This window comes from Myotis daubentonii, chromosome 4, assembly GCF_963259705.1.
Source record: "Myotis daubentonii chromosome 4, mMyoDau2.1, whole genome shotgun sequence".
Lineage (NCBI taxonomy): Eukaryota > Metazoa > Chordata > Mammalia > Chiroptera > Vespertilionidae > Myotis > Myotis daubentonii.
The window spans coordinates 81914041-81939013 of record NC_081843.1 but is presented as its reverse complement, the minus strand read 5'-3'; the positions used below and the strand labels follow the sequence as shown (position 1 = coordinate 81939013).

At 42.9% G+C, this 24973-nt stretch overlaps 1 protein-coding gene and 1 long non-coding RNA gene across 5 annotated transcripts in view; both read left to right on the top strand.

The window, feature by feature from the left end:
* Window positions 1-5555, top strand: part of SREK1 (splicing regulatory glutamic acid and lysine rich protein 1) — a 48363-nt gene extending 42808 nt beyond the window's left edge. For all 4 annotated transcript variants that reach the window (XM_059694468.1, XM_059694467.1, XM_059694470.1 and 1 more), the window contains one exon: window positions 759-5555. In XM_059694468.1, coding sequence (XP_059550451.1) covers window positions 759-908 — 150 coding nt within the window. In that variant the 3' untranslated portion in view covers window positions 909-5555. The remainder of the gene's footprint in view (window positions 1-758) is intronic.
* A 16417-nt stretch (window positions 5556-21972) lies between these two features.
* Window positions 21973-24973, top strand: part of LOC132232438 (uncharacterized) — a 107640-nt gene continuing 104639 nt past the window's right edge. The window contains exon 1 of the long non-coding RNA XR_009452427.1: window positions 21973-22262. This is a non-coding gene — a long non-coding RNA (uncharacterized LOC132232438). The remainder of the gene's footprint in view (window positions 22263-24973) is intronic.

The window sequence follows — 24973 nt, the reverse complement described above, 5'->3', positions numbered from 1 at the left end:
TTTCAACAAATTTGACAGATGTTCTGTCATTATTGGTTTTGTAATATATACTGAAATTAGGTTTGTTGAATTAGATAAGTAATGGAAAACCAAATTCTAGCAATTAAGGGTTTTGGGATGAATATTTTAAGAATTTATGAATTATGTTATATTGGTATAATTTGTATTTGAACATCATTATGAGTTCTGGAGCTTTTATCATACAGTTTTATTTACTCATACTGATAGAAGTTTGTCATTGTCAATAACATGCATTTCTTGAGCACTTACTATGTGTCAATCACTATTTCTCATGTTCTCATTTAATCCTCACTTAAGCTGAGGGCAAAACATGGACGTTCTCGAACAGTCTTTGTTAGGAGGAATAGTGACTGGCTTTTCTCCATTCCTTTACTTTTGCTTCCTTGGTTTCCAGATTACAAATCTATCCCGGTGTCTTTGGCAACTATTTTACTCTTTCCACAGATCTGTCACATTTTTTGAAGTCAGTGAACAACACTTACTGAACACTTCCTTAAAATTTCTGTTGATCCATTTTTTTGTAATTTAATTTCCATGGGTTGCCCATCTTTTATGAGAAGTGCAAAACACACATGGATACATATTTGTTTAACCTATTTATATGAAATGGTAATGGGAGAAAACCCAGTTTTATTAATTCTCAAAAAAATAAAGTTACATATTTTAGCCATAAGCAGATGTAGTAACAGGCAACTCTTGAGAAAAATATTAAATGTATCCCTTAATATTCATTGTAGGAGAAGGAGCACAATAAAGAACCAGAATCAGGTGTGGGGAAAGAAGCAGATGACAAGGATGCACCAAGGACTGAGGAAAACCAAGTACAGCAAAATGGGAATTGTCAGCCAAATGAAGAAAACCTTTCTACCAAAACAGAAGCTGTGTAAGACTGACAAGTGCACCTCTAAATGCACGCTGGAATAAAATCCAAAGCTTTTAATTACTCTTAACAAGATGTTAAATAATGAAGAATCCATTTGAGCATAAAGAGATAAGCTAACAGCTTTTCTAGTTGTTAGGTGGCTTTGTGGCCATCTTGTTAGTGAGTAAGAAAAGAAAGCATGGACATCATGAAGATAACTGATGTTACCCAAACTCATCTTTAAAATCTGTGTATTTCCATGGTGGCTGGCACACTTGTCCTGTGGTTTGTTAGTGTTTGCCAAGAACCATTACAAATAAATGGGACATCAAAGATCCAAATTTGTATTCTCCTCAAAGACTGGAGATAAACATTGAAGGCTCTTTTAAAAAGTGTTAGTTACTGAATTTTGTATTGTTTTACTTTTTTTTTTAAATTTCAACATATACAGATTGATGATGTGCTTGAAATCGGTGCAAATATATACCCACCCTTGTAAGTGCAGAATATGTAAGAAGTTTTAACACTTAACTCCACAGGATTTATAGTGATTGTGTTAAGTTCTCACTATTGTGTTTCTTTTTCTCACTGTTTAGGACAAGTTTTTCTTTACAATACTTTTACAGATTCAAATTCCTTAAATAAGTGGATTAAAAAAACTGACAATGCATGCTACTACTATTCTCTTTCAAAAGGAAGAACAACTGTGTTGAATACTAATAATAATGTATTAGTATTCAGTGTTTAGAATCATTGGGTTTCCCTACAAAGTAAGCACTTCTTTTTTAACTTTCTTGACATTTCCAAGCTTATTATGAATAATATTGTAGTGTGTATTGTCAGCAGTAGATGGCAAAGGTATCATTATAAAAAGAAAACTTGGGTTTTCAAAGCGGGCTATGGGAGCACAAGCTGAAGCTTTAGTGCCTTCTACAATGTGGTATACTGTTTTCTAGAATTTTATATGTACTAGTCATTCTCAGCTCGTACGGAATTTAGATGGATATTCCATTCACTCCCATAGAGAAGTGTGCAAGTGATATGTCAAGAGAGCCTCTTACTTAGTTCACCTAATATGAGAGGGAAGTCCTGTTTTCAAGAATGACTTTAGAGCTTAAAACAACAGTGCAGTTTTGGGACCATCAGTTTTATACTGTGATCATTGAAAATGAAGCATGTTCTTAATTTACTTAAAGCAAATCCTTTAGTTGTCTATATGGGATGGCCTTAATTATTACCTCTCAATCATCTTCTCATAAATGATGTGCAGAAATTGAACTTAAAGGAGAATACATGAGGTTGTTTTATTTCTAAGGATTTGTTTACTTGATTTAAAATATAGGTCATCCATCATTCTTAGGTTCACTTTTTGTAGAAAGTATGCAAGCAGTAAAATGACAACATTGCTAATATTTCCCCACCACCCTAAACCATAACTCATAGTTTCAGAACTCATTTCATTATTGTTATATTTCCAAAAAAGATATACCTTTTAATTAGCATATTATTAAAAAATCAAGTATAATTATTTTAATACAATATAATACAATCAGATTACTCAGTTGCCTTACCTCACGGGAAGAGTTACTTATAGAGTTCAAAGCTGGGTAGCACATCAGTTATTTGGTTTCAACTTGAGTTTTCTTTTAAGGTTAATATTATTGAAACTGAAGTATTGGGTGGGGAATGGAAAGAATTGCCCTTATTGCAAATAATGAAGCCTGGTTTGATTATAAAGCTGCTTAATTCCACCTCATGTGTCCAGAATTACTGTGGTATTTTTTCCCTTTTTGTCACTGTGTACATTAAATTTTTTGAAAATGCTTTACTATGTAAAGTATAGATGGTCATTTTAATCCTTCAACCACATACGGTTGGCTGGTAAACAGCTTATTCTGATACAAGAATGCTTGTATGGTGACTATGGAAAGATCGTGAAGGAGTACGTATGTTTTGCATCAACAGCTGTCTTATTTATGATATGTAAGTAGAATAGAGCAAATGTTTGACTCTGTTATTTTTAGTACCATTTCTTAATAAAGCTAAGTATTTTAGAGGAAAGTATTTGTTATGCATTTCAAAACAGCATCTTAGTTTTATTTTGTTATTTTTTTAGTTTCCATAGAAGTTGTTTTGACATGGAGTGTGCATGTTTGGTGTGGTGTCTATAAAACAATCATTTAAAGTTTGAGTGTTTTCTTATGTTCTGGGCTCTATTAAATGTTTGTTATGTTATAATTAGCATATTTAATTTGGGTCCTGCTACTGATTATTTTTCTTGCCTATATTTATTTAGCTTTAAAATAATGAAAGAATGATTTGTAAAAATTAGGCATAAGTAGGAATACAAGAGATTTGGAGAAAGTGAAATAATTTTCTTAAATTAGAGCTTATGTAAGGAAAGCTGTCTAGGTCTATATATAATTGGGGTGTGTGTGTGCATGAGAGAGAGAGAGAGAGAGAGAGAGAGAGAAAGAGAAAGAGAAAGAGAAAGGGGGGGGTTCTCCTTGTTCATGTATGAGAGCTGAAATGTTTCCATTTGTTTATTATTTTTTCAAGGAATTTGTTTTTTTTCTTTAAGATTATTCTTGTTCATCCCAGGTAGATATTGTCAGAAAAACTTGAGGTAAGGCCAAGATGATAGTCATTTTATACTTGAAAGCTCCTGTAAATATCTTTTTTTGTTTGATCATATGGAGAGTACATACACTCTGTTCCTTAAATTGTAATTGCTCTTCATCATTCTGGACAAATTCTGTTGGTCCTCTTGTTCTTTCTGTCCAGCACTGCACACTGAAAAGGTAATAATATAAGATGGCTCTTCATAAGATAGCCAGTTTCATGTGAGAAAACAAGTATAAATCTTCACTTCTGTAACCATCTCCTTAATTATTTTCCATCTAATCTAACTTATAATTGCAAACACTAGTCAGCTTGTGATTTTCTGTTTAGAATTACTTTTTCAAGAGGTAAAATGCATGTTATGTTGATCTTCAGAAGTGTCAGAGGCTTAAATTTTGGCATACTCAAAAATAACACATTTAGAATTAATATTTTGTCAAAATATCTTGTGATATTAGTCATTTTCATGACCCCATTTATTCCTATATATGTCGCTATTTTTATTTAAAACTTAAAAAAAAACAAAAATGACCCAAATTTTTCAACTGAAGATAATGTTCAAATTTAAGGGATATATATATGTATATGTATATATATATATAGTACATACATATAGTAATATATATGTATTTAGTACATATATATAGTAATAGGCTTTTAAAAGTTTAAAAATTTATTAGAGATGGTTTGATTTAAGTCTTTAGTAGTTGGAATAGCAATTAGAGTGAATCCTTTTGGAGGGATGCATTGAAAAACTTAACATTTCAATTAGTCATTTTTTATATTTTCACAAAATAGTATCTGAATTTAACTTGGCCATGAAATAGAGTCATTTCAACAAAGTAATTATGTTTCCTACATGTTTAATTTCTTTTAAATCTTTGCTACTTAATATACTTAGTACTTTCTTATGTTTATTTGCTAATGTAATATTCATTTAAATTGAATTGTTTATTTTCAGATTTCAAAAGTTAGTGCCCCTAAAAGGGCTAAATTGTACTTCTGGAAGCAAGAGTCCAGTATAAATGTAATAAATTAATACTTTAAAATATAATGGACTTCCCTACTTAATCTTGGATTTGTGGGTTAATTTGTTTCTCTTAGTACATTTTTATTGGTGATTCTGCTTAAAGACTGATACATTATTTTAAAAATAAAAGCTAAAGCTATTAATGACTTTTGGTCCATATTCTGTTAAATTGGATTTAATAAAGAATAGGGTTTTTTTTCATTTCACTTTTGGGTAATTTTATGGTTTCTGGCAATTAATTTATAATTATTAGTTTATATCTAATACAATATTCCTTAATATATTATTTTTAAAAGCAGATTTGTAGCCTATTGCCTGATTGTTAAATTTACTTGTATCTAGCTAACATTTTAACTTGGAAAATTGCCACCTTTTGGGAAGCTTCACATATTTTACAGTAAATATTTATTTTCCCAGGACTGGAATGAATAGTTCCCTTCATTCTTGATTAACATTTATTTGCTAGATAGATATTTTCTTAACTACAGGGTATTCCCCAAAAATGTATGCACAGCTTAATAGCTGATAGCTCAATTAATGTTTCTTTTCAGATTTAACCCATTGGAATTAATAATTATTCAAAGTGTGTACACATTTGGGAGGTGGGACACCCTGTATATTAAGTTCAAATTCGTGAAAATCACACTGAAAGAATTACAGTTGAGATTTAGTTCTACCAACTTAAGGTTACGGGTAGGCAGAAAAATGTTGGGGAACAATCTACAGAATTCCCTGATTTCCACAGGAGATTCACATTTTGGAATACTGTGTAATTGTATAGATAGTTCAGTTTAATGGTTAAATAGTACTCTCCTTAATCTTAATTAGGTTAATACATAGTGTTCTTTACATAACGCTATGAATTATCAAGGGAAGAGTTTAAAATGTAAGCAGGAAGATGCTGCATAGGTGGTGTGTGTTTATGTGAGTAGGACCACTAAATGGTACTAGAAAAGATTTATCAAATGATGCTGCTATTGTGTTACTATATTTTTAATAAAATGGAAATCTTAAAACCTTTCCAGTCTTGAGTAGTACTTTCACTTATTTCTGAGACATTTATTTGTATATTTACATATTAAACTTTACTGTCTTTATAGTAAATCCATTTTGGATCTTAAGAGGAAGGACAAGATTTGGCAGGATTCTAGAGACTTCAGTCTGATCAGACTCCAAGTGCCAGGAACAACCAACAATAGAGGTAGTGTTTACAAGGACTGATTTCTTGCCAGATCATAAGAATTCATTTTCTTAGAGATTCACGGAATTCACTCAGCCAGTAGCTTGGACCCAATGGGTCTGGTCTGCTTATGGCCTGGAGTCCAGGTGGCTCAGGAGCAGATTGAGGTGGGGACCATCCACCCTAGAAGTTGCCCATCTATCTGCACAGGAGCTGGATCTTGCCTGCCTTTTATCTTTGTTGTTTTAACTTCAAGCTCCTACTAATTGCATAGTGTGGGAGCAAGCAAATTTCAGAAACCTGAGCTGAGGTTGAACTGATATGCACCCTAATCAGAATGATATGATTATAGAACAAATTATAACCATTTAAGCCAAATAATTTAAACTTCAACTAGCAACTTAGACTGTTGTCATGTTTGGAGTATGGTGATATAAGACCAAGTAGAATTTTGAAATCATATAGCCAGTGTGTTTGGTCTGAGAGCTCCCTAGATTCTTGTGCATGAAGGCTCTTCACTCATTTTTAAAAACTGATGATAAACTAATAAAGTGATAGCAATAATGCAGAATATATTCTTTAACTGCTTTCTCTGAACCTCTGGCAACCTCCCAAAGGAACTATTAAATCCAGTAAGTAGGAACAGGGCTGTCACAAGCCTCTGGTGCCTTTGTGTGAGTTAGGAAAAGGTGCTGCCTCTGGGTGGTGCAACCTCATGGGTGCGCAGCTTGACAAATGGAGCTCAGTTTGGAGTTCAGGCTTCCTTGTCTCCTGGTCTGGGCATCTTTGTGCAAAGAACAGTCTTTGCCAGCTGTCTGTGCGCACCAATGGCAGGAAGCTGCTTCAACAAGCCGCCTTTCTCCAGCCCCAAACTGCCTGGCCTGTTTGGCAGGTAGAGGGACTGAGCGATCAGTGAGACATTTATTAGCTTAAAAAAGGATGAAAGCCCAACTCTGAAATTCTGTGCCAATAAAAACATGCAAAGGAATAAATAAAATGTACACAGACAACGGTAGTTTAGAGTTTGAAAGGATTTTGGAAATGAACTAGTTTTTCCCTTCTGCTCTTTAACAGACTTGGAACCCCAAAGCTCAAAGAGGAAGCAAGTAGTAGCCCCATGTCTCACCACGTGTAAGTAGCAGGGTCTGTTCAGGGCCTGAATGCTGTGGTGCTGGGATGTGTTCTTCCCATGCATGTCCCAGGACTTGGCTATCAGCAATTTCCTTAGAATATTTGACTGCTATTTTTATAAATTAAAATTTGGATGGATTTTTTTCTGCTAAATGCCACTAATATTATAATCCATCTCAAAAATACAGATAAAAAGGTAATTTCTCTGATTCAATTATTACAGGACTTCCAAGCATCATTCTTTATAGTATTAGGAAGAATATAATTTTCATGTCCATGGAATTGTGGCTCTGGCAGTAATAATTTTATTACACTTGATGAGCTAACTGAGATATCTGGGTTAATGCAATTTGTATTTAAAGATGTCCTAAAAGGCTAACGTAACTTCATTATCAGTACGTGACTTTTAAAAGTGTAATAGTTATTAAACAGTAAGACATCTAACCACTCTAATATGATTTTCTGTTTTTTTCAGGTCAGGTGGCAAAAGTTTAATGAGCAATTAATTATTTGATGAATCAAATATGTCTTATTTTTTGCTCCAAGGGTTTGGCTAGCATTGATGAAATACTAGAGTTTTTCTTAGAGTATTTTACCTTTAAGGAATAAAACCTGCCTTAGGAATTATCTCCAGGTTCTCCAAATCCTATATTATACCTAACTTCACTCCCTTGCTAATTACTGTTCATAAAATCCACAAATCTTAGAGCTAAATTTTATTTTAGAAATCATTTAGAACCTCATTTTACTCAAGTGTCAGACAACAGGGCTGCCATAACAAAGTAAGCTAAACTGGGTGCTTAACCAACAGAAATTCATTCTCAAGGACATCAGTCTTTGGATTAAGGGCTCTTGGTCCAGCATGACCTCATCTTTATTTTTTAATTTTTTATAGTCAGGTCTTTATTTAAAGATCTGATCTGCCAACTTAATCTTTTCCATCAACACAGGAAGCAGAAAGCTTTACAAGCTTCATAGGCTTTTGGTTAGGTGCTGCCTTTGTGGGAGCCTTAGCAGCAACCATTGCTGTCTTTTTAGACACTTGCTTAGTCTTTTTTGCTTCCTTGGCAGCCCTGAAAGCTTGTTCTTGTTGAGCCTTCCTAACTTCAAATTTCTGATTCCTCTTAGCCATTATATCAACAAGAGATGCACTGGTCATGACCCTCTGGAATTCGACCGCATGGCAGGGTCTTTTCTTTTGAATTTCTTCCAACTGTCCCTTTTTGTGTTTTCTTCTGTAGAGGACACTCCAGTTTTATCTGCAAAGACTCCTCTTGGAAAGGAATGCCCACTTGCATTTTGCGTTAAGAAATTGGTTCAGGTCAGCATGGCTCAGTGGTTGACCATTTACCTATGAACCAGGATATCACTGTTCAATTCCTGGTCAGGGCACATGCTGGGGTTGGGGGATTGATCCTCTGTGAGGGGGCATGCAGGGGACGGCCAATCGGTGATTCTCTCATCATTGATGTTTCTGTCTCTCCCTTCCTCTCTGAAACCAATAAATATATATTAAAGAAAAAAAGAAATCGGAAAACCTTCCCATCAGTCCTGGTGCACGCAGTACCTCCTGTGTAGCTTCACCATCATGGCTGCGGCTGCCAGCGAGGAAGAAAGATGGTGAAGAGAACCAGCATGACCTCCCCTTAACTAATGCTACCTGCAAATGCTGTTTCTAAGTAAGGTTACATGCATAGGCACCAGGGTTTAGAACTTGAACATGTCTTTTTGGGGGACACAAGTCTACCTTCTACAGTGTGCAACCCTACTATGATGAATACGACACTCCTGTAGTCGTTAGGCACCTGCCTTCCTATGGGCTCTGGGAGTGAGGTGGAAGTGGCATACAGGGAATCAGCACTTACACAAACCATTTTTAAAAAAATACATACAGAGAGGAAGGGAGAGAGATAGTTAGAAACATCGATTAGAGAGAAACACCGACCAGCTGCCTCCTGCACACCCCTCACTGGGGATGTACCCGCAACCAAGGTACATGCCCTTGACTGGAATTGAACCTGGGACCCTTGAGTCCGCAGGCCGACGCTCTATCCACTGAGCCAAACCAGTTAGGGCCACAAACCATTCTTTTTTAAAAAATACATTTTTATTGATTTCAGAGAGGAAGGGAGAGGGGGAGAGAGAGAAACATCAGTGATGAGAGAATCATTGGTCAGCTGCCTCCTGCACACCCCCCAATGGGGAACCCACAACCCAGGCATGTGCCCTTGACCAGAATTGAAACCGGGACCCTTCAGTCCACAGGCTGGCACTCTATTCACTGAGCCTAACCAGCCAGGGCCAGAAACCATTCTTGTCCTTGCAAAGCTTATCGTCTCATGGAAAAACATAAGTCAACCAATAGGTGTTCGTTAGGAAAAATGAATATGTGTAGGACATGGTTTATGTAGTGTGGTTAGAGGAGGCCTCAGAGGATATGACATTTAATCTGGGTCTTATAGGATGACAATGAGCCAGATATGGGACAGATAAGGAGAAGAATCTTCCAGGTGGAGGCCACAGCAGAAGCAAAGCCTCCAAGGTGGGAAAGAGCTCAACACTTTCTTAGGACTGAAGGAACAAAGAGGGGAAACAATAGAAGATGAGAACAAAGATCTAGGCAGGAGCCATACCTGATGGGCAGTGAGTGGCTGCCAAACATTTTTACAGCAACCCTGCAGCTAAGAAACAGGTACGTATGTGCACAGATATGCAACTGGATGGTAAAGAGTAGATAGAAGCAGTTAGATTTTCAGTCTTATTTTGGAGGGAGCACCGCCAGTGTGTGGGAGGGTGAAAGAATTCAGGATGATGCTCAGCATTTTGAACAGTTGGGTCAAGGGCAGTGAAATGGTGAAGCCTGGGGGAAGAAAGATTTTGTTGGTAGCGGGGGCGGCTGTAAACAGTTCAGTGTTTGACATGTTCCATTTTAGACACCTAGTAAATATGTTTCTGAAGCTCAGAGATAAGGTCTGTCTGATGATATAAATTTAGGCATTGGTGACTATATGAATATAGGGTGTCCCCAAAAATGTGTACGCTCACTTTGAATAATTATAAAGGCAGTGTTTATTATAATACATTTCATTTTTAAAAATATTTGTATTGATTTCAGAGAGGAAGGGAGGAGGGGGAGAGGGATAGAAACATCAATAATGATAGAGAATCATTGGTCAGCTGCCTCCTGCACACCCCCCACTGGGTATTGAGCCTGCAACCTGGGCATGTCCCCTGACCGAGAACTGAACTGTGATCTCCTGGTTCATAGGTCGACACTCAGCCACTGAGCCATGCCGCCTGGGCAAAATACGTTTTATTTTCAAAATTGAGCTCTCAGCTGTTAAAGTGTGAACATATTTTTTGGGGGACAGCCTGTAGATAGATTTAAAGCCATGAAATGGGTGAGGTTTGAAGAAAGGGCGTAGAGGGAAGAAAAGGGGGTAAGCCTCAAGAAACTGAAAACAAACCCCTAGCACATTAGTTACCATTATTGTGTGCATAGCATAGTGCAGAGCAAGGTGTGGTTAGTGAAGACTTGGGATCCCAGAGCCCAGCGTGTGAGTTCTGGCCCTGATGTGTCCTAGCCCTGGACTCCAAGTTATTTAACCTCTGAGCTTCTGTTCCTACATCTGTGAAATGGGAACAAGACGCCCTGCTTCCCAGGGCCTTAGTAAGTGTTGTTTCCTACCTCTTACCTCTGGGGCATGCGTTTCTGGGCTGCTGCAATGGGGAAGAGAAGAGAGGACAAAAGAAAAAAATATTTAGTGCTTTGCTTAAAGGCATCCAAACAGAAAATGCATTGCATAGGTATTTAATTTAATACCTAACTCCTCTGTTGAGGGGATGTATGTTCCTTTATCCCTCGGTTGGTGTGAATCGGGAGAGCCCAATCTGAGTCAGTCTCATTTTCTGTGCGCCGTATGCTTACTGGGATTCCGTTTAATGATATTTATTTCTCATTTTCAAAAGCTCCTAAATGCCATTCAATATCTTCATCTGGGGCCCAATTGAGGAAACAGCCATCCAAAGCAATTTTGACTATTTCTGGACTTTAGCTGTAACCACTTCAGGTACCTACCTGATGGAGCCACGAGGTTTTTGCATATTTACTTAAAAGCCACTGGCAAAACAATAGACCACTGTTATTGTTCCTGTTTGGCAGGTCACTGTTGAGTTCACACTGGAGAGTAAGCTCACAGGGAAACTGCATCCTGGCTCACCTGAATCAGAAGGGGATGGAAGGAGTGGGAATCTGCTGATTCTTAAGCAAATTAGACTTTGTGAGCATTTCAGCATGCTGAAAAGCAAGCTGTTGCCCACACTAGATCACTAAAATGATGCTTTATTCAATCACCCGTTGTCACTAAGTGAAGCTGACAGATAGAGCACGTTCCTCGTGAAGCGTGTCTTAGGAAAGGAATTGCCTCTGCTCTTTCACCTCTAAGGGTCCTTCAGCCATGAGTGTCTAACATTTTTTGAGCCATGAGAAATTGGGCACAAATTAAATCTCAAGGAATAGTAAAATATAGAAATAACATAGTAAGCCCTAACTGGTTTGGCTCAGTGGATAGAGCGTCGGCCTGCGGACTCAAGGGTCCCAGGTTCGATTCTGGTCAAGGGCATGTACCTTGGTTGTAGGCACATTCCCAGGAGGGGGTGTGCAGGAGGCAGCTGATCGATGTTTCTCTCTCATCGATGTTTCAAACTCTATTCTTCTCCCTTCCTCTCTGTAAAAAATCAATAAAAAATATATTTAAAAAAGAAAGAAATAACAGTAATAAATCACATTTTCAACCTAAAAATCCAGCTTATTTTTTAAAAATAATTTTTTATTGATTTCTGAGAGGAAGGGAGAGAGAAACATCAATGATGAGAGAGAATAATTGATTGGCTGCCCCCTGCATGCTCTCCCCCCCCCCCCCCCCCAGCTGGGGGTTGAGCCTGCAACCCAGGCATGTTCCCTGTCCAGGAATCAAACCATGATTTTCTGGTTCATAGCTCGATACTCAACCACTGAGCCATGCCAGCTGGGAAAACCAGCTTATTCTTTTTTTTTTTTTTTTTTTTTTAACCAGCTTATTCTTTAGTCTTTTTCATAAAATAGTTTTTTGAAAAGTGAGTTACCCATTAAAGTTTTGTTCTCTAAAAGCGGAAGAAGGTTGTGTGTATGTGTGTGTGTGTGTGTGTGTGTGTGTGTGTTTCACTAGGCTTTCTAGAGCAGCGATCGCCAACCAGTGGTCCGTGAGGTCTGAAAGGTTGGCGACCGCTGTTTAGAGGACAGGACAGGCAATCCTGCCTCCCTTTGAGAGTCACAAACGGTCCCTGCCGGCTCCCTGTCACTACCGGGGACTTGTCCTCTACAGCCACAGTGTGGACTGCACAGCCCCAGGGGGGCCATTCTCAGGGCAGGCCTCATGGATGGACATTTCCTGGCAGATGTCAGGACAGTGTTCCGAGTGTCATTTCCTCCATCACACGAATGCTCTGTAGGGTCGGCAGTGGAGCTGCCCCACAGGCCTCTAGCATGTGAGTCTCAGAAGCGATTTTCCTTCAAGGATAACCTTGGTCTCAGTGAAAGCAGGAACTCGTAAACTTCTGTATTGGGTTTGGCATGTTCTGGGTGTGTGTGGGGGTGGGACTTGGCTCAAATCCCTGATCTGTGTACCCGTACCTTCCTTGTGACTTCTTTGAATTGTTGACCTTCTTGCTCAAGGTCTCCCCAAATCAGCTTCTCTGTTCAAGAGAGCTGCTCAGGTGGCCCCATACTAGCCAGCTCCTTAGCCTGGTACCTGTCCCCATTTTGTTTAAGGAGCCCAGTTACTTAAGATTTTGTAAGTTCAGAAATGTCACTGAAAGTCTGAGTTACAGTTCTATGCTGTCACTGTAACCATTTGGCACCACACTGGTCTCCTTACTTCTCTTGAGTCCACTTGTTTCCCAAAGGTCCACGGTTCTGACCTTTGACCCTCTGCTGTGGTTTCTAGACCAAGACTTTCCCCCACAAGTTCACTTGTACCAGGCCTATGTTGGTTAGTCTACCTTGAAATTCTGGTGAATAAAAATGTTTTTAAAATAAATGTATTTTAAATTGTGTTTTAATTCATTTTGAATAGGTATTACATTCATATGGTTTCCCTCCTCAGTGACAATGTAATTCATGTCTTCTGGATCCTTCCAGAGGTATTTTGTCTACAACCAAATTAATTCATATTCATCTTCTCCCCTTTTTATATAATCAGTAGCTTACCATACACAGGGCTCTGAACTTAGCCTTTTTCACTTAATTTACAGTGAGGATTTTCTTCACCTCATTTCTGTCATGGGTGAAAGGGGAGGGAGAAACCTGCACCAGGGAAAGCATCCATGCTGCGGGTGGACACCAGGGGTCGCTGTGCCTCGGGGCAGGGAGGGGGAGGTGCAGGGACTCAAACCCAAGAGGGCTGGGTGGTTTCTCCGAAGGTTAGGAGGAGAAGGTAGAAGGCTGGGATCTTAGAACTGGGAGACATGCCTTTCGTGGCCTTCCTCCCATGGCCCGGTGACCTCCCTCCGACCTTCCCAAGGAGCAGGCCAGCTCTTACTTTCGGGAGGTTCAGACTCATGCACTCTCATGTAAGCTCTGGGTTTGGACACTTTACATATTTTAGGGTTTCAAATCCTCCATTCCCAGGCTTGGAAAAATAAAGGGGTGGAGAGATGAAGTGTTTTCCGGACAAGTGGCTAGTGTGAACACGGGCACCAGGAGCAGCTTCTGGAATTTTCACTTTTCTCCTGAGGGTCAGTAACCCAAAGAATCTCCAAAAAATCAATTTCTCAGGCCCAGGGTTGCTGGGCAGCTAGTTCCACCCACAACTTGTTCAAAAGATGTTAAACCTCTGAGGTCAGAACCACAGGGATGGTTACTCCTACTGAGGAGCTCTGGGGCCCAGCCTGCCTTCTGTAGTGTGGGCATGCATGTGCCTGTGCTGATGTGTGTGTGTGTGTGTGTGTGTGTGTGTATGGGTGTGTGTACGTGCGCGCTTTGCGGAAGGGCTTTTCTGAGGTAAAGCGAAGTTCATGAGCCGAGACGGAGCTGAGCTGTCCAAATTGGTTTCAGCTGACAGCCTTTGTTAGTGGCGGCTGCACTCTTGCTATATCTCTTGTTATTTTTTCATTTTCTCTCTGAACCCATTTCTTGAGCTTGGGGCCTCAAAAATAACAAGCTTTTAAATGACTGAGTATGCTCTCAGGCTCCAAGCAGCCCAACATCCCACTTCTGTTCTGAGCAGTACTCTGAGTCTTCGTTTTCCAAATCCGATAGAACAGTGGCAGGAGCCTTGGGAGGAGGGAAATGAAGGCCTGGAGGGCAAGTAAAGGGAGGTGAAAGAGTGGGTCCAAGACACAGAAAATGCTCACCAAAGGCAGCAACCTTCTAGAGCAGGGATGGGCAAACTTTTTGACTTGAGGGCCACAATGGGGCAAACTTTTTGACTCGAGGGCCACAATGGGTTCTTAAACTGGACCTGGCCGGAACAAAAGCATGGATGGAGTGTTTGTGTGAACTAATATAAATTCAAAGTAAACATCATTACATAAAAGGGTACGGTCTTTTTTTTTTTAGTTTTATTCATTTCAAATGGGCCGTAGTTTGCCCACGGCTGTTCTAGAGCATTCTTTAGCAATCTTAAGATTGCACTTCAGTTTGGATTGCTGAGCAAATGCCTTTTGGAAACAGATGCCTCTTAGGCTCAGGCTCACAGTCTCCTGACCCATGGCAGGGCACCTGTAGGAAGCTGTGGGCATGTCCTCAGATGTGGCCTCGCAGGGGGCCCACGAAGGTCTGCCTCTAGACAGAACCAGAGTTGGAGTGAAGCACAGCCCAGGTGCACAGGGAAATAGCACAGACACTGGGAGATCTGCAAGTCCAAGGTCACAGTGACGCGGGGCCTTGGGGTGTGTGGGATGGGTCACTAAGGGAGGACGTGGGGCTGGGAAATATGAGGATGGCAGTGGGAAGCTGACTGACATCTGGGCTGGTCCTGCCAGGCTGCTGGCCTGCCCTTTGAGACTGGGACAAGAGGGGTGACCTGCAGCTAGCCAGGCAGATAATAGAGCCACCTAGGCACAGTGCTGAGGAGGGTGCAGGTGCTGAGGGAGGCAGGAATGTTAGAATGTTCTCTTTACTTGAGAAAACCAGAGATACTTCCTTAAGTATAAGGCAAGGAGGGCTGGGTATTTTCATGAGGCTCAAGGTGGCTGTTGGTTGCAGGAGGGATGCTGCTACCGAACTGGCCTCCCTGGTACGAATGGGATGGTCAAATCCCATAATGGCAGACACAGTGGATGGAACTAACCTAACTGGTGGGGGAAAGTCAACACTGGTTATAGAGCCCCTATAGCTTAAGCCTTGACCTCAAGAAGGCTCTCCTCCTCCCGTAGCCTCTCCTCCAGCCCAGAGCACCAATCAGCAGCCCCGACTTGCACTCCCACTCTCACTAAGTCCTGCTCCGTGGGAACACTCCTCCCCTGTGAGAAACCCTCTCCACCCTCATGCCACTGCCTGGGTTCAGGCCCCATCTGTACTTGTTCAGGTTATGCTAGGAGCCTCCTGACTTCCTCCCTCTCTCGAAACTTGGCGCACTGGTCTTTCTCAACTCAAGGCTGCTCATGCCATTTCTCTGCATATACTTTCAGTGGCTTTCCACTGCCCTCAGAGTGAACCCCCCCCCCCCCCCAAGGGGTGTGCATGCCAGCGGGTGACTGAGCTGGCCTTGCCTGCCCTTCTCCGTCTCTGCACTCCTGCTGTCCAGACCAGCCAGGCTGCTGCTGGCCCATCCATTCATCGGCCCGATTCCCAGCCTCAGTGCCTCTTCCTCTTGGTCTTGGTCTGGTCAGCACTTGCTCCCCCTTCAAGTCTCAGCACTAGCAACATCTCTGTTGTGCCCCCACTGTACCCAAGTCATCTCCCTGTCATAGTAAATCTGTTGTGTCCCAAGTTACCAGCTCCAGGTGCAGAACCTCACAGTTCCTTTCCTGGTGCATAGCCGTGCCTTTTCACTGTGCCCTACAAGGTGGAGGGGGCCAGGGAGCACTCTGAAACCTCTTTTATAGGAACACTGATCCCATTCACGAAGCCTCACCCCTAGGACTTCAGCACCTCCCAAAGGCCCACCTCCTAATACCACCATGGCTGGGGGTTGGATTTTAACATGACTCTTGGGGGGATACATTCAGACCCTAGCAAGTATTATAATCAAGCGGTGAGATACTGTTTCTTTCCGTGGGCATGCAGCCCAGTCCCAAACATTCCAAGGCAACAAGCACTTTTGGCTTCAGAAAGAGAGCTGTGGCCTTTCAGGAGTGGGTATGCTGTACTCTGAGGGGGCTGCCCACACAGCCCCAGGACAAGGCAAGCATCGCACCATTTATCATAGAAATTGATTTTTCTCCAGCATGTATTACTAAGATATATCCATCTTACTTTGAACTTGGAATGTGCCGCAGCACAAAAATCACAATAAGCATTCAGCAGCAAGGTCAGCCAAAGGTATTGATGCTCAGAGACCTAAGTTGTTTCATTCTGATCTCAGCGAGAATCACGAATGGCTCTGCAGTTTGCACAAAACTCCCTCCAGCCATCTCAGCCTTGTCTTGCGTGTCCTAAGAGCCAGAGTCAAGACCTACCAGCTCACAACCTTTTTATGGCCATCAGTCAGATTACTACACTTGTTAGAGGCCCTTAGAAATGTGGGTTGTAGCATAGCGCTCATTCCCACTTGCAGTACTTGCACATTCACCTGTAAAGGCCTGTTTTTGAGCCTGTGTTTTTGAGCCTGTCTTCCCTCTGAGCTGAGCTTCCCAAGGCCTGGGACTGTGTCTTACCAGCATTCACTGCTTTCCTCACCCCTAGCACAGTTTGCAGCTCACAGCTCATGGCCAGGGCACACTCACTGGTGAACAAATGAAGATTCGCAAGGCAGAGTTTGTAAACTATGTGCTGTGGAGATTTAATCCCATGAAAATTAAAATAAGATTGGGTTTCTCAGACATCTGCACTGTGGCTTTTCCATTTCTTTCCTGTTTTCTTTCCATGTCCAGCCCTTGTATTAGACAATCTCCATGACATAAACCTGCTCAAGCTGGCCTTGGACCCAGTCATAGCCCTTGATAGACATAGCTGTAGTCGGATAGAAGAAACTATGTTTTCTTTAGCTGGTATATAGAATCTAGAACTTAGTATCTTTGAGGCTATCTGGGGTGCTAAGGAGGTTGATCATGCCGCCTATTTGGGACATCAGACTCCTCTGGATTATAAACGAGGGAGCGGGACATCCTGATAACGATCCTTCCTTTGTTATGTGGGTGTTGTGTCTGGAGGTGGGTGGGATCACCAGGGGGTTACTTGGAAGTTACTGTGACTTTGGCCTATACGAAGTTGTGCCGCCCGGTCGGCATGGCTCAGTGGTTGAGCGTCGACCTATGAACCAGGAGGTCAGGGTTTGATTCTGGTCAAGGGCACATGCCTGGATTGTGGGCTCAATCCCTAGTGGGGGGCATGCAGGAGGCAGCTGATCAATGATTCCCTCTCATCATTGATGTTTTTCTCTCCCTCTCCCTTCTTCTCTGAAATCAATAAAAAAAATACTGGGGAAAAAAAGTTGTGTGCCATCCCTATCAATTTGGGTTAGAATTTAGCTGGGGCATTGCTTGGTTCACATGGTGTGGGACACAATGAAGTCAAAATAACCTCCCAAGATCCTACTTACCAAATGGTTCCTGATTTTCTTTACTTTATCCTCCGACTTAGCATGGCTATACGGAGAATAGGTTCTTGTGGCTGAAAAGCAAATCTGTGTCCTTGCGCAGCAGGCTTTATCAGTCCAGAGAAGGCACGGCATTTGATGTTCACCTGGAAAAGTAGTTTCCTATCATTTAATCTTTATGTTCCTTTGATTATTGAGAGCAATATTTGCAGACAACAGTGCTCCACTTTGTTATATTGAATAATTCAAGTTTATTAATAACCAGCTAGATAGAAACCAGACACTCAAACATTACACTGGTTAAAATCATATGAATTTTAAGACCCTTATAGGGAAAACTGTGGAACATTTTAAAAATTCTTGAGCAAAGTGTGTGTAAATGGAATGATAAATTTCCCCAGCTGTTATGGAAATGCAGTGATTTGTATTAATAATCTGCCTGAATGCAGAATCCTGAATGAGCTCTGTGTTTTTACTTATATCCTTCCTTGTATATTGGCAGCTTGTCCCGAATATCCATTAGGCAGCCTTAAGCTTAGGGAACATGGATCTTTTTTTTATCCACGACAAAATCCTGGGTGTGTTGACAATGAGGGATTAGATGGAGAAAATTAGAGTTGAAAAGGAGAGGGAAGATAGAAGAGAGCTCTAAAGAAGACCTTTCAGCCGGTACCTCTGGGTCCCTTCAGACTTGCTGTGGCTTCCCTTGACGTTTTGGCAGCACTCTCACTAAAACAGGCGTTATTATGGACTCTGCTCTGCTGTGTGCTGCTGATTTAAAGGGCCAGGAGGAGCAGGAAAGCTGAGCAGGGTGCTTAGTCAGAGAAGGGGAGCCGGGTAGCAAGGGATCTGAGTAACAAAGAGGCTGTCTAAAGCCAAAAGCACTGGTTTTGCTAGAAATGAAGGCCTGCTGTTTGCAGTATATTCACTGGGGCCCTGTGCTGTTGCTGCCACATCCCACGGAGGAGGCCAGGGCTCTCAGAACAGCCAATTCTGCAGGCTCTTACCTAGATCACAGCCCGCACCAGCCAGTTCCTCTTCAGGGGCTCTGAGGTGAGTTTAAATGAGGCATCTTCCTGAGAGGCATTTGGATTTTAATTGGGAACACTTTAAAAGAAATAGAACTCTTACTATTATTTTGTAAATACTGTTTTGTAAGTATAACATAGATACAGAAAAGTGCCTTGAATTTTCACCAGGCCATGTCAAACCCAGATCAAGACTAAGCACCTTGTGCCACACCTGGATCACCCTGTTGTCAAAGGTAATGGCTTTTCTGATTTCTATAACCACAGGTTCGTTTTCTGTGTGTTCAATGGCTTTGTAAGGTATATACCTTTTTAAAAAATCTGGTTTTGTTTGCTCAACATTATGTCTGTTAGAGTTATCAATGTTGTTGCTAGTAGCAGTGTTTATTTTTTTCATTGCTGTATAGTATTCCATTTAAAACCCCCTCTCAATTTACCCATTCTATTATTGATGAACATTTTGGTGAGTATTCTTAAACATGTTCTTTCATTTACATATGAGCATTTCTTTTGTTTATATACGTAGGAGTGGAATTGGTGGGTCATAGAGTGTACGTATGTTTAATTGAGTAGATATGGACAAGTTCCAAAGTAGTTCCACCAATTTATATTCCTCCCAGCAGTGTAAGCACCAGTAACTCCATACCTCACCAAATGGTGGTATTGTCAAATTTTTAATATTTGTTTGTTTTAATTTAGCCATTCTGATGGGTGGGTGATGGTGTTTCATTATGGCTTTATTTGCATTTCCAGGTGACTGAGCATCTTTACATAGATTATTTGGGTATGATCTTCTGTGTAGTGACTATTCAATTGAGAATAGATGTCTATGGATGGTCTATTTATCTGCATTTCACATATGTATATTATAGATTGATACACATAATTTTTAAAAGCATAATTGGGATAATGTAGGGCATAATTTTGCTTTTCTTCCCAATGATGGGAGTGACTGCCTCCCATTTATCTAAACAAGATCTGAGCCACCTGGACATCCTTACCGTAGCCCTAAAACGCCACACATACCATGGGAATGTGTCATGCACGGACTACCTGTACACAAAGGCAGTGTGCCCCTCTGGTGTTTTCAGAGGCATTTGAATATTTCTCCCATCCTTGTGTTTTCCTGGGAGGGGAGTGTCTTTGATTTTAATGAGGTAACTCCTGATGGCAGGTCTGTGCGGGGTGGGAGGGCAAACAGCGCTACTACCTCCTGAGTCTCACTGGACTGTAGGAACAAAGTGTCTTTGTGAGGAGGTTCATTGGCTAATCAGATGGTGTTGAAGATCTAGATGCAGCCAGCTTGACCCCCATAACGCAATGCATCTGAGTTCGGCCTGTGGCCTGCACAGTTGACCTCATCATGTGAGCTCTGGGATGAAAGTGAGCGTTGGATTCATGCTTGTTTTGTCTCTGAAATGCCCAGAGGGCCCTCCCTTGGCTGGGTGGTATTCTGCCTGGGCAGTAGCTTTGCAGACCGCACATTTCTGGGAGTACCTGACACCATGGAGTGGTGTCTCCAGCCTGGTGCTAGAGGGGGCTCCATCCGAGTGGGGTCCAGCCCTCTGCCTGTCCACCGGGTCAGCAGGGTGAAAATTGGCAGCGCCGTTGAGAAGACAGCCTGACATGGCTGCAGAAATGTGCTAAGCTGGGAGTTCCCTGCTACATGTCACTGGGGGGCTGTGGCCGAGGTCTCTCCTGTAGTGGACGGGCCTCCTTCCTCTTACCCCGGTTCCCCAGGCCAGTGAGAAGACGCTGTCCTGCCTCAGCAGCGTGGGGCCGGGGCCCGGAGGGGAGCTCCAGGGGGGCTCTGTGCCCGGTGGAAACATCTCCCGTGCTTGGCTCAGAGCCTCGGGCGTCTGGAGGAGGGCTCTGCAGCCCACATGCACGCACACCCGGGCTCTTGTTAGCAGGTGCAGTAGGTGTGGGGAAGCCCACGATTCTGAATTTTAACAATTCCCAAGTGAGGCTAATGCTGCTGGGTCTGGGACACAGGCTGAGCCGTGAGGGCTAGCGTAGAGGGTCTCAGTGTTGTGTGGGCCACCCAGCAGCAGCAGCAGCAGCCCGGGGGCTTTCTCAAAATGCACACTCTTGGGCTTAACCCTGGATGTATTGCCACAGGAACTGTGGAGGTGAACCCCCATCCCCCCGGCCCCCCCCCCCCCCCCCCGCAATCTGTGGTCTGACAAGCTGTGAAGAAAGAGGAGGCAGGAAGATTTTTATTCTATTCCAAAAGAAGTTCACGTTCACGTCTTAAACCTCACACGACACTGAATGTTATACCCGAAGAAGTGAAGGTTCCTATGCTCCGACTCCCCCCATTTCTTGGAGGAAGTAACCATTGCTCTCAATTTGACATGGAACATCAGACCTTTTTCTAAATGTTTTTTTTAATTGATTTTTTAGAGAGAGAGGGAGAGGGAGAGGGAGATAGAAACATCAATGATGAGAATTATCTATCTGCTGCCTCCTGCATGTGCCCTACTGGGGATCTAGCGCACAACCTGGGCATGTGCCCTGACCAGGAATCGAACCTGGGACCTCTTGGTTCCTGGGTGGACACTCAACCACTGAGCCACACCAGTGGGCTGCACTGTATTTTTGTTTTTGCACAAGTAAAGGATTATACACAGACACACTAGAGAATCCACTTTTAACTACAAAAATTATCGTGCCCTGCATATTGTTCTCCAATTTATTCATCGTATCTCACCGTCTTCCACCGGGATGTGGAAGTTTCTGAAAACCTCAGGGCCACAGGGGAGCCAGCTCTGTGATCACCCATGTTGGTGGGAGGTGCCCTGTCAGGGCTCTGCTCCACGGTGAGCTCCCAGTGGGGAGCAGGGCACGAGGGCTCCCTGCCTTGGCTGGGCCACACTCCATCTGATACACCAGCTCCCTCTGATGTTGCCCGGGAGAGGGGCAGTTAGCATACCACGTCTCATCACCTGCTTCTCCTCCCTCTGTCCTTCTTTCTACACCCGGCTTGTTGGGAAGGACTGACCTGTCTCTCCTGTTAATAGGAATGCGTCTGGGGTCATCCTGAGTGCATTCTGCCCGATGGAAGGAGCCTGGTGATCTGAACTGGCTCCCAGTGAAGGAAGTGAGTGCATCAGGCCCAGCTGGCAGCAACCCCTCTGGGCAGTTTTAACACCAACAGGTGGAGTGCATTTGGTTGGATAGACAGAGGAGGAGGCTCTAGGCCAGTGGTTCTCAACCTTGGCTGCACATTAGAATCACCTGGGAATCTTTTTAAACTCCTGATTTCTGGGCCTTGTCCTCCAGAAATTCTGTTTCTTTGTCACTAATGTTGTGGCCCCACCCCATAACAAAGAAACAGAATTTCCGGAGGATGAGGCCCAGAAATCAGGATTTTAAAGAGATTCCCAGGTGATTCTAATGTGCAGCCAAGGTTGAGAACGACTGCTCTAGGCTGAGCTTCCAGGGTGACTCCTGGAACAACTCTGCAGAATTAGCTCACTGAGGGTGCTGGGGGCTGCTGGGAAGTCAGGAAACCTCTGTCTCGAGCCCAGGGCCCCCGGCCCAGCCAGCACCCAAGCCAGCGCAGTGTGTGCCCCGTGTTCTGCCAGCGGAAAAGCCACTGCACCGGGGATCTGCAAACCTGTGGTGTCTGCTGGGTGGAAGCCAGGTAACGGGGAGCCTGAGCTCTAAGGGGATCGGGAAAATGCCATCTTGTTTTGCAGTCTCTCTGTGAGCAGCGGGGCTACCTGGGGTGGGGGTAGGGTGGGGTGGGGTGGGGTTGTGGAATAGAGATGTGAGACACCATGTACACACAGAAAACCAAGGGCTAGAACGAAGATAAAACCATGCTGTTTAAAATTCCCCCAGTACTCTGGCAATTCCACAGCCTTAGCATTTAAACTCTTCCAGAGCCCTCCGGGGCTCAGAAGTTTCCCAGGCATTATGGAGAGTGATGCATCCTTTATGTGTCCTCCACCAAATGCTCAGTGCCACATCTCCAGGCCAGATCAAGGTACTGAAGGGACCCCTGGATAAAAAAGGAGAGTTGCCCGGATTTTGGGGGCTGAATGGTCTAGGGGGGACTCATAGGAGCCACCCAATAAGAACAATCACTGTTAAGCCACGGCGCTGTACAATTTTGTGGTTGCTGTACACACATCATCTTATTCTTGCCTCATAATAGCCCGACAGGTGAGGGTTATTTGTCCTTTTGACAGGTGAGCCATCTGAATTTCAAAGGGGTCACAGCTAGCACATGGCAAGGCTGGGATTCGAACCCAGAACTGGTTCCCGTCAAAGTTAATGCTTTTTTCACCTTATCTCACTGATTCCCATAACTGCCTACGCTTTGGGACACAAGCACACATTCAGCCTAATTGCATTTTTACAGACTTAAACCAGGGATTAGAAGTGGTGGCGTGTGGTTCAAATCGAGTCTGTCGCCTGGTGTTTTGTAAGCACAGTGTTACTGGAGCAGAGCCAGGCCTGTTTGTTTACTTGTTGTCTACACAGGTTTGTGCCACCGCAGCAGCACCTGAAAAGCAGGAAATATTTATTATCTGGCCTTGTACCAAGTGTGCCCCGATTTAAACAATTTCAAGCAAATTCCTTTTCATTCCTTATCTTTCAAATAAGAGCACAACAAACTGATTATCTGAGGACTTACTCTCTGGCGGTGCCTACTTGGGAGCTGTCCCAGGCATGTTCAATTAACGTGAAGAGGAACGTTTGCAGCGAAGAGCACATGGTCTTAGGGAAATGTGTGCTCGAGTCCTGGTCCCGCCACGTACTAGTTCTATGGACTGTGAGAAATTGCTTAATCTGTTGGTTCTCATTTATTCATGCATTAATTCAAAACTATTTATTGAGTACCTACTATGTGCCAGTTACTATTCTATTTGCTGGGGACAAAGTAGTGAACTGAACACAAAAATCCTTGGTGCAGTTGGCATTCCACCAGGTGGAGGCAGACACTAAAAAAAGAATGAAAAACGTATAACACGAAGATGACAATCGGTGTCATGAAGAAAAATAAAATAAGAAAGAGGGACAGGAAATTTCAGGGCAGGGAGCGAGGGTGTAGACAGGCTGCAATTTTAATTTGGGTGGTCAGAGAAGCCCTCAGCGAGGAGGTTTGATATTTGAGTAAAGACCAGAAGGAGAAGGAGTAAAATCTCTAAGAAAGAAGAGTCAGGTGAGGTGAGAGGAAGAGCAGGGCCTGAGGCAGAAGTGTGTCCAGCATGTGGAAGGGATAGCAAGGAGGCCGGAGGGGCTGGAGAAGAATGAACAAAGGGGTGCATCAGGAGAGGAGGCCTGTGTGGTGCCGGGAGACCCTCCCATCTAAGGTCTAATGAGTTACTGTAAAGATGTTGGCTTTCACTTTTAATGTGATGGAAAGCCAGTGCAGAGCTTTTGAGGAGAGAAGGACATAACCTGGTTTATGTTTTAAATGAGAGGATGGGGAACGTCTGGCTCGTGGGCCATGTAAGACCTGTGAAATCATTTGGTCTGGCCCTGCCAAGACATTAAGGGTGTTCATTAAATATTTGACTAAATATAGCAGGCTAATTTTTAGATAATTTTGTATGGCCCTCAAATGATATAAATATCCAAATGGCCCTTGGCAGAGAAAAGGTGCCCACCCCTGTTTTAAATGGTCCACTTGGGGTACTTAGTTGGGAAGAGGCCAGGGTGGAGGCAGCGCCACCTGTGAGGAGGCTACCGCAGTGATGCAGGGCAGAGATAACAGGGGTTTAGATCAGGGCGGCAGTGGTGAGTTGGTGAGATGTGGTTTGACTCTGGAAATATTTTGAAGGTAAATCCAACAGGATTTCTTGACAGACTAGATGTGGGGCATAAGAAAAATCAAAGTTTATGGTCTACACACCTAGGAGGATGGGGTTGCCCGTAGCTAAGATGGAGAGACAGCAGGTGCGGGAAAGAGTGGGGTTTGGTTTTTGGATGTGCTGAGTTTGAGATGCCCATTAGTCATGTGGGGAATAACGAGGCAAATGGATGGATGAATGAAGTACTTGGGATCATGTTATGGAGGGTATGCTGTCCAGAGTGTGACCATAGGAGTGAGTGGCTGAGGCAGAGTGGGGGGTAAGATTATAAGCCCCTGAAAAGACAGAATATTGGCAAGATTATCCATGTGGATATTAAAATCACCAAGGATTTCTGTAAGAGTACAGTTGGAGAGAGTGGCAGTGAGCCAAGAGCGAACTCTTAGAGGAATGAGGGGAGTAATGATGGGCAGGGGGCCAGTAGATGACAGGTGGGGGAATGGTGTAATGATCTAAGGTATAAAGCCCAGAGGTGCAAGGTCAGGAAGAAGAAAGGCCTAGAAATGGCAGCGAGCAGCAGCCCCGCCTGCAG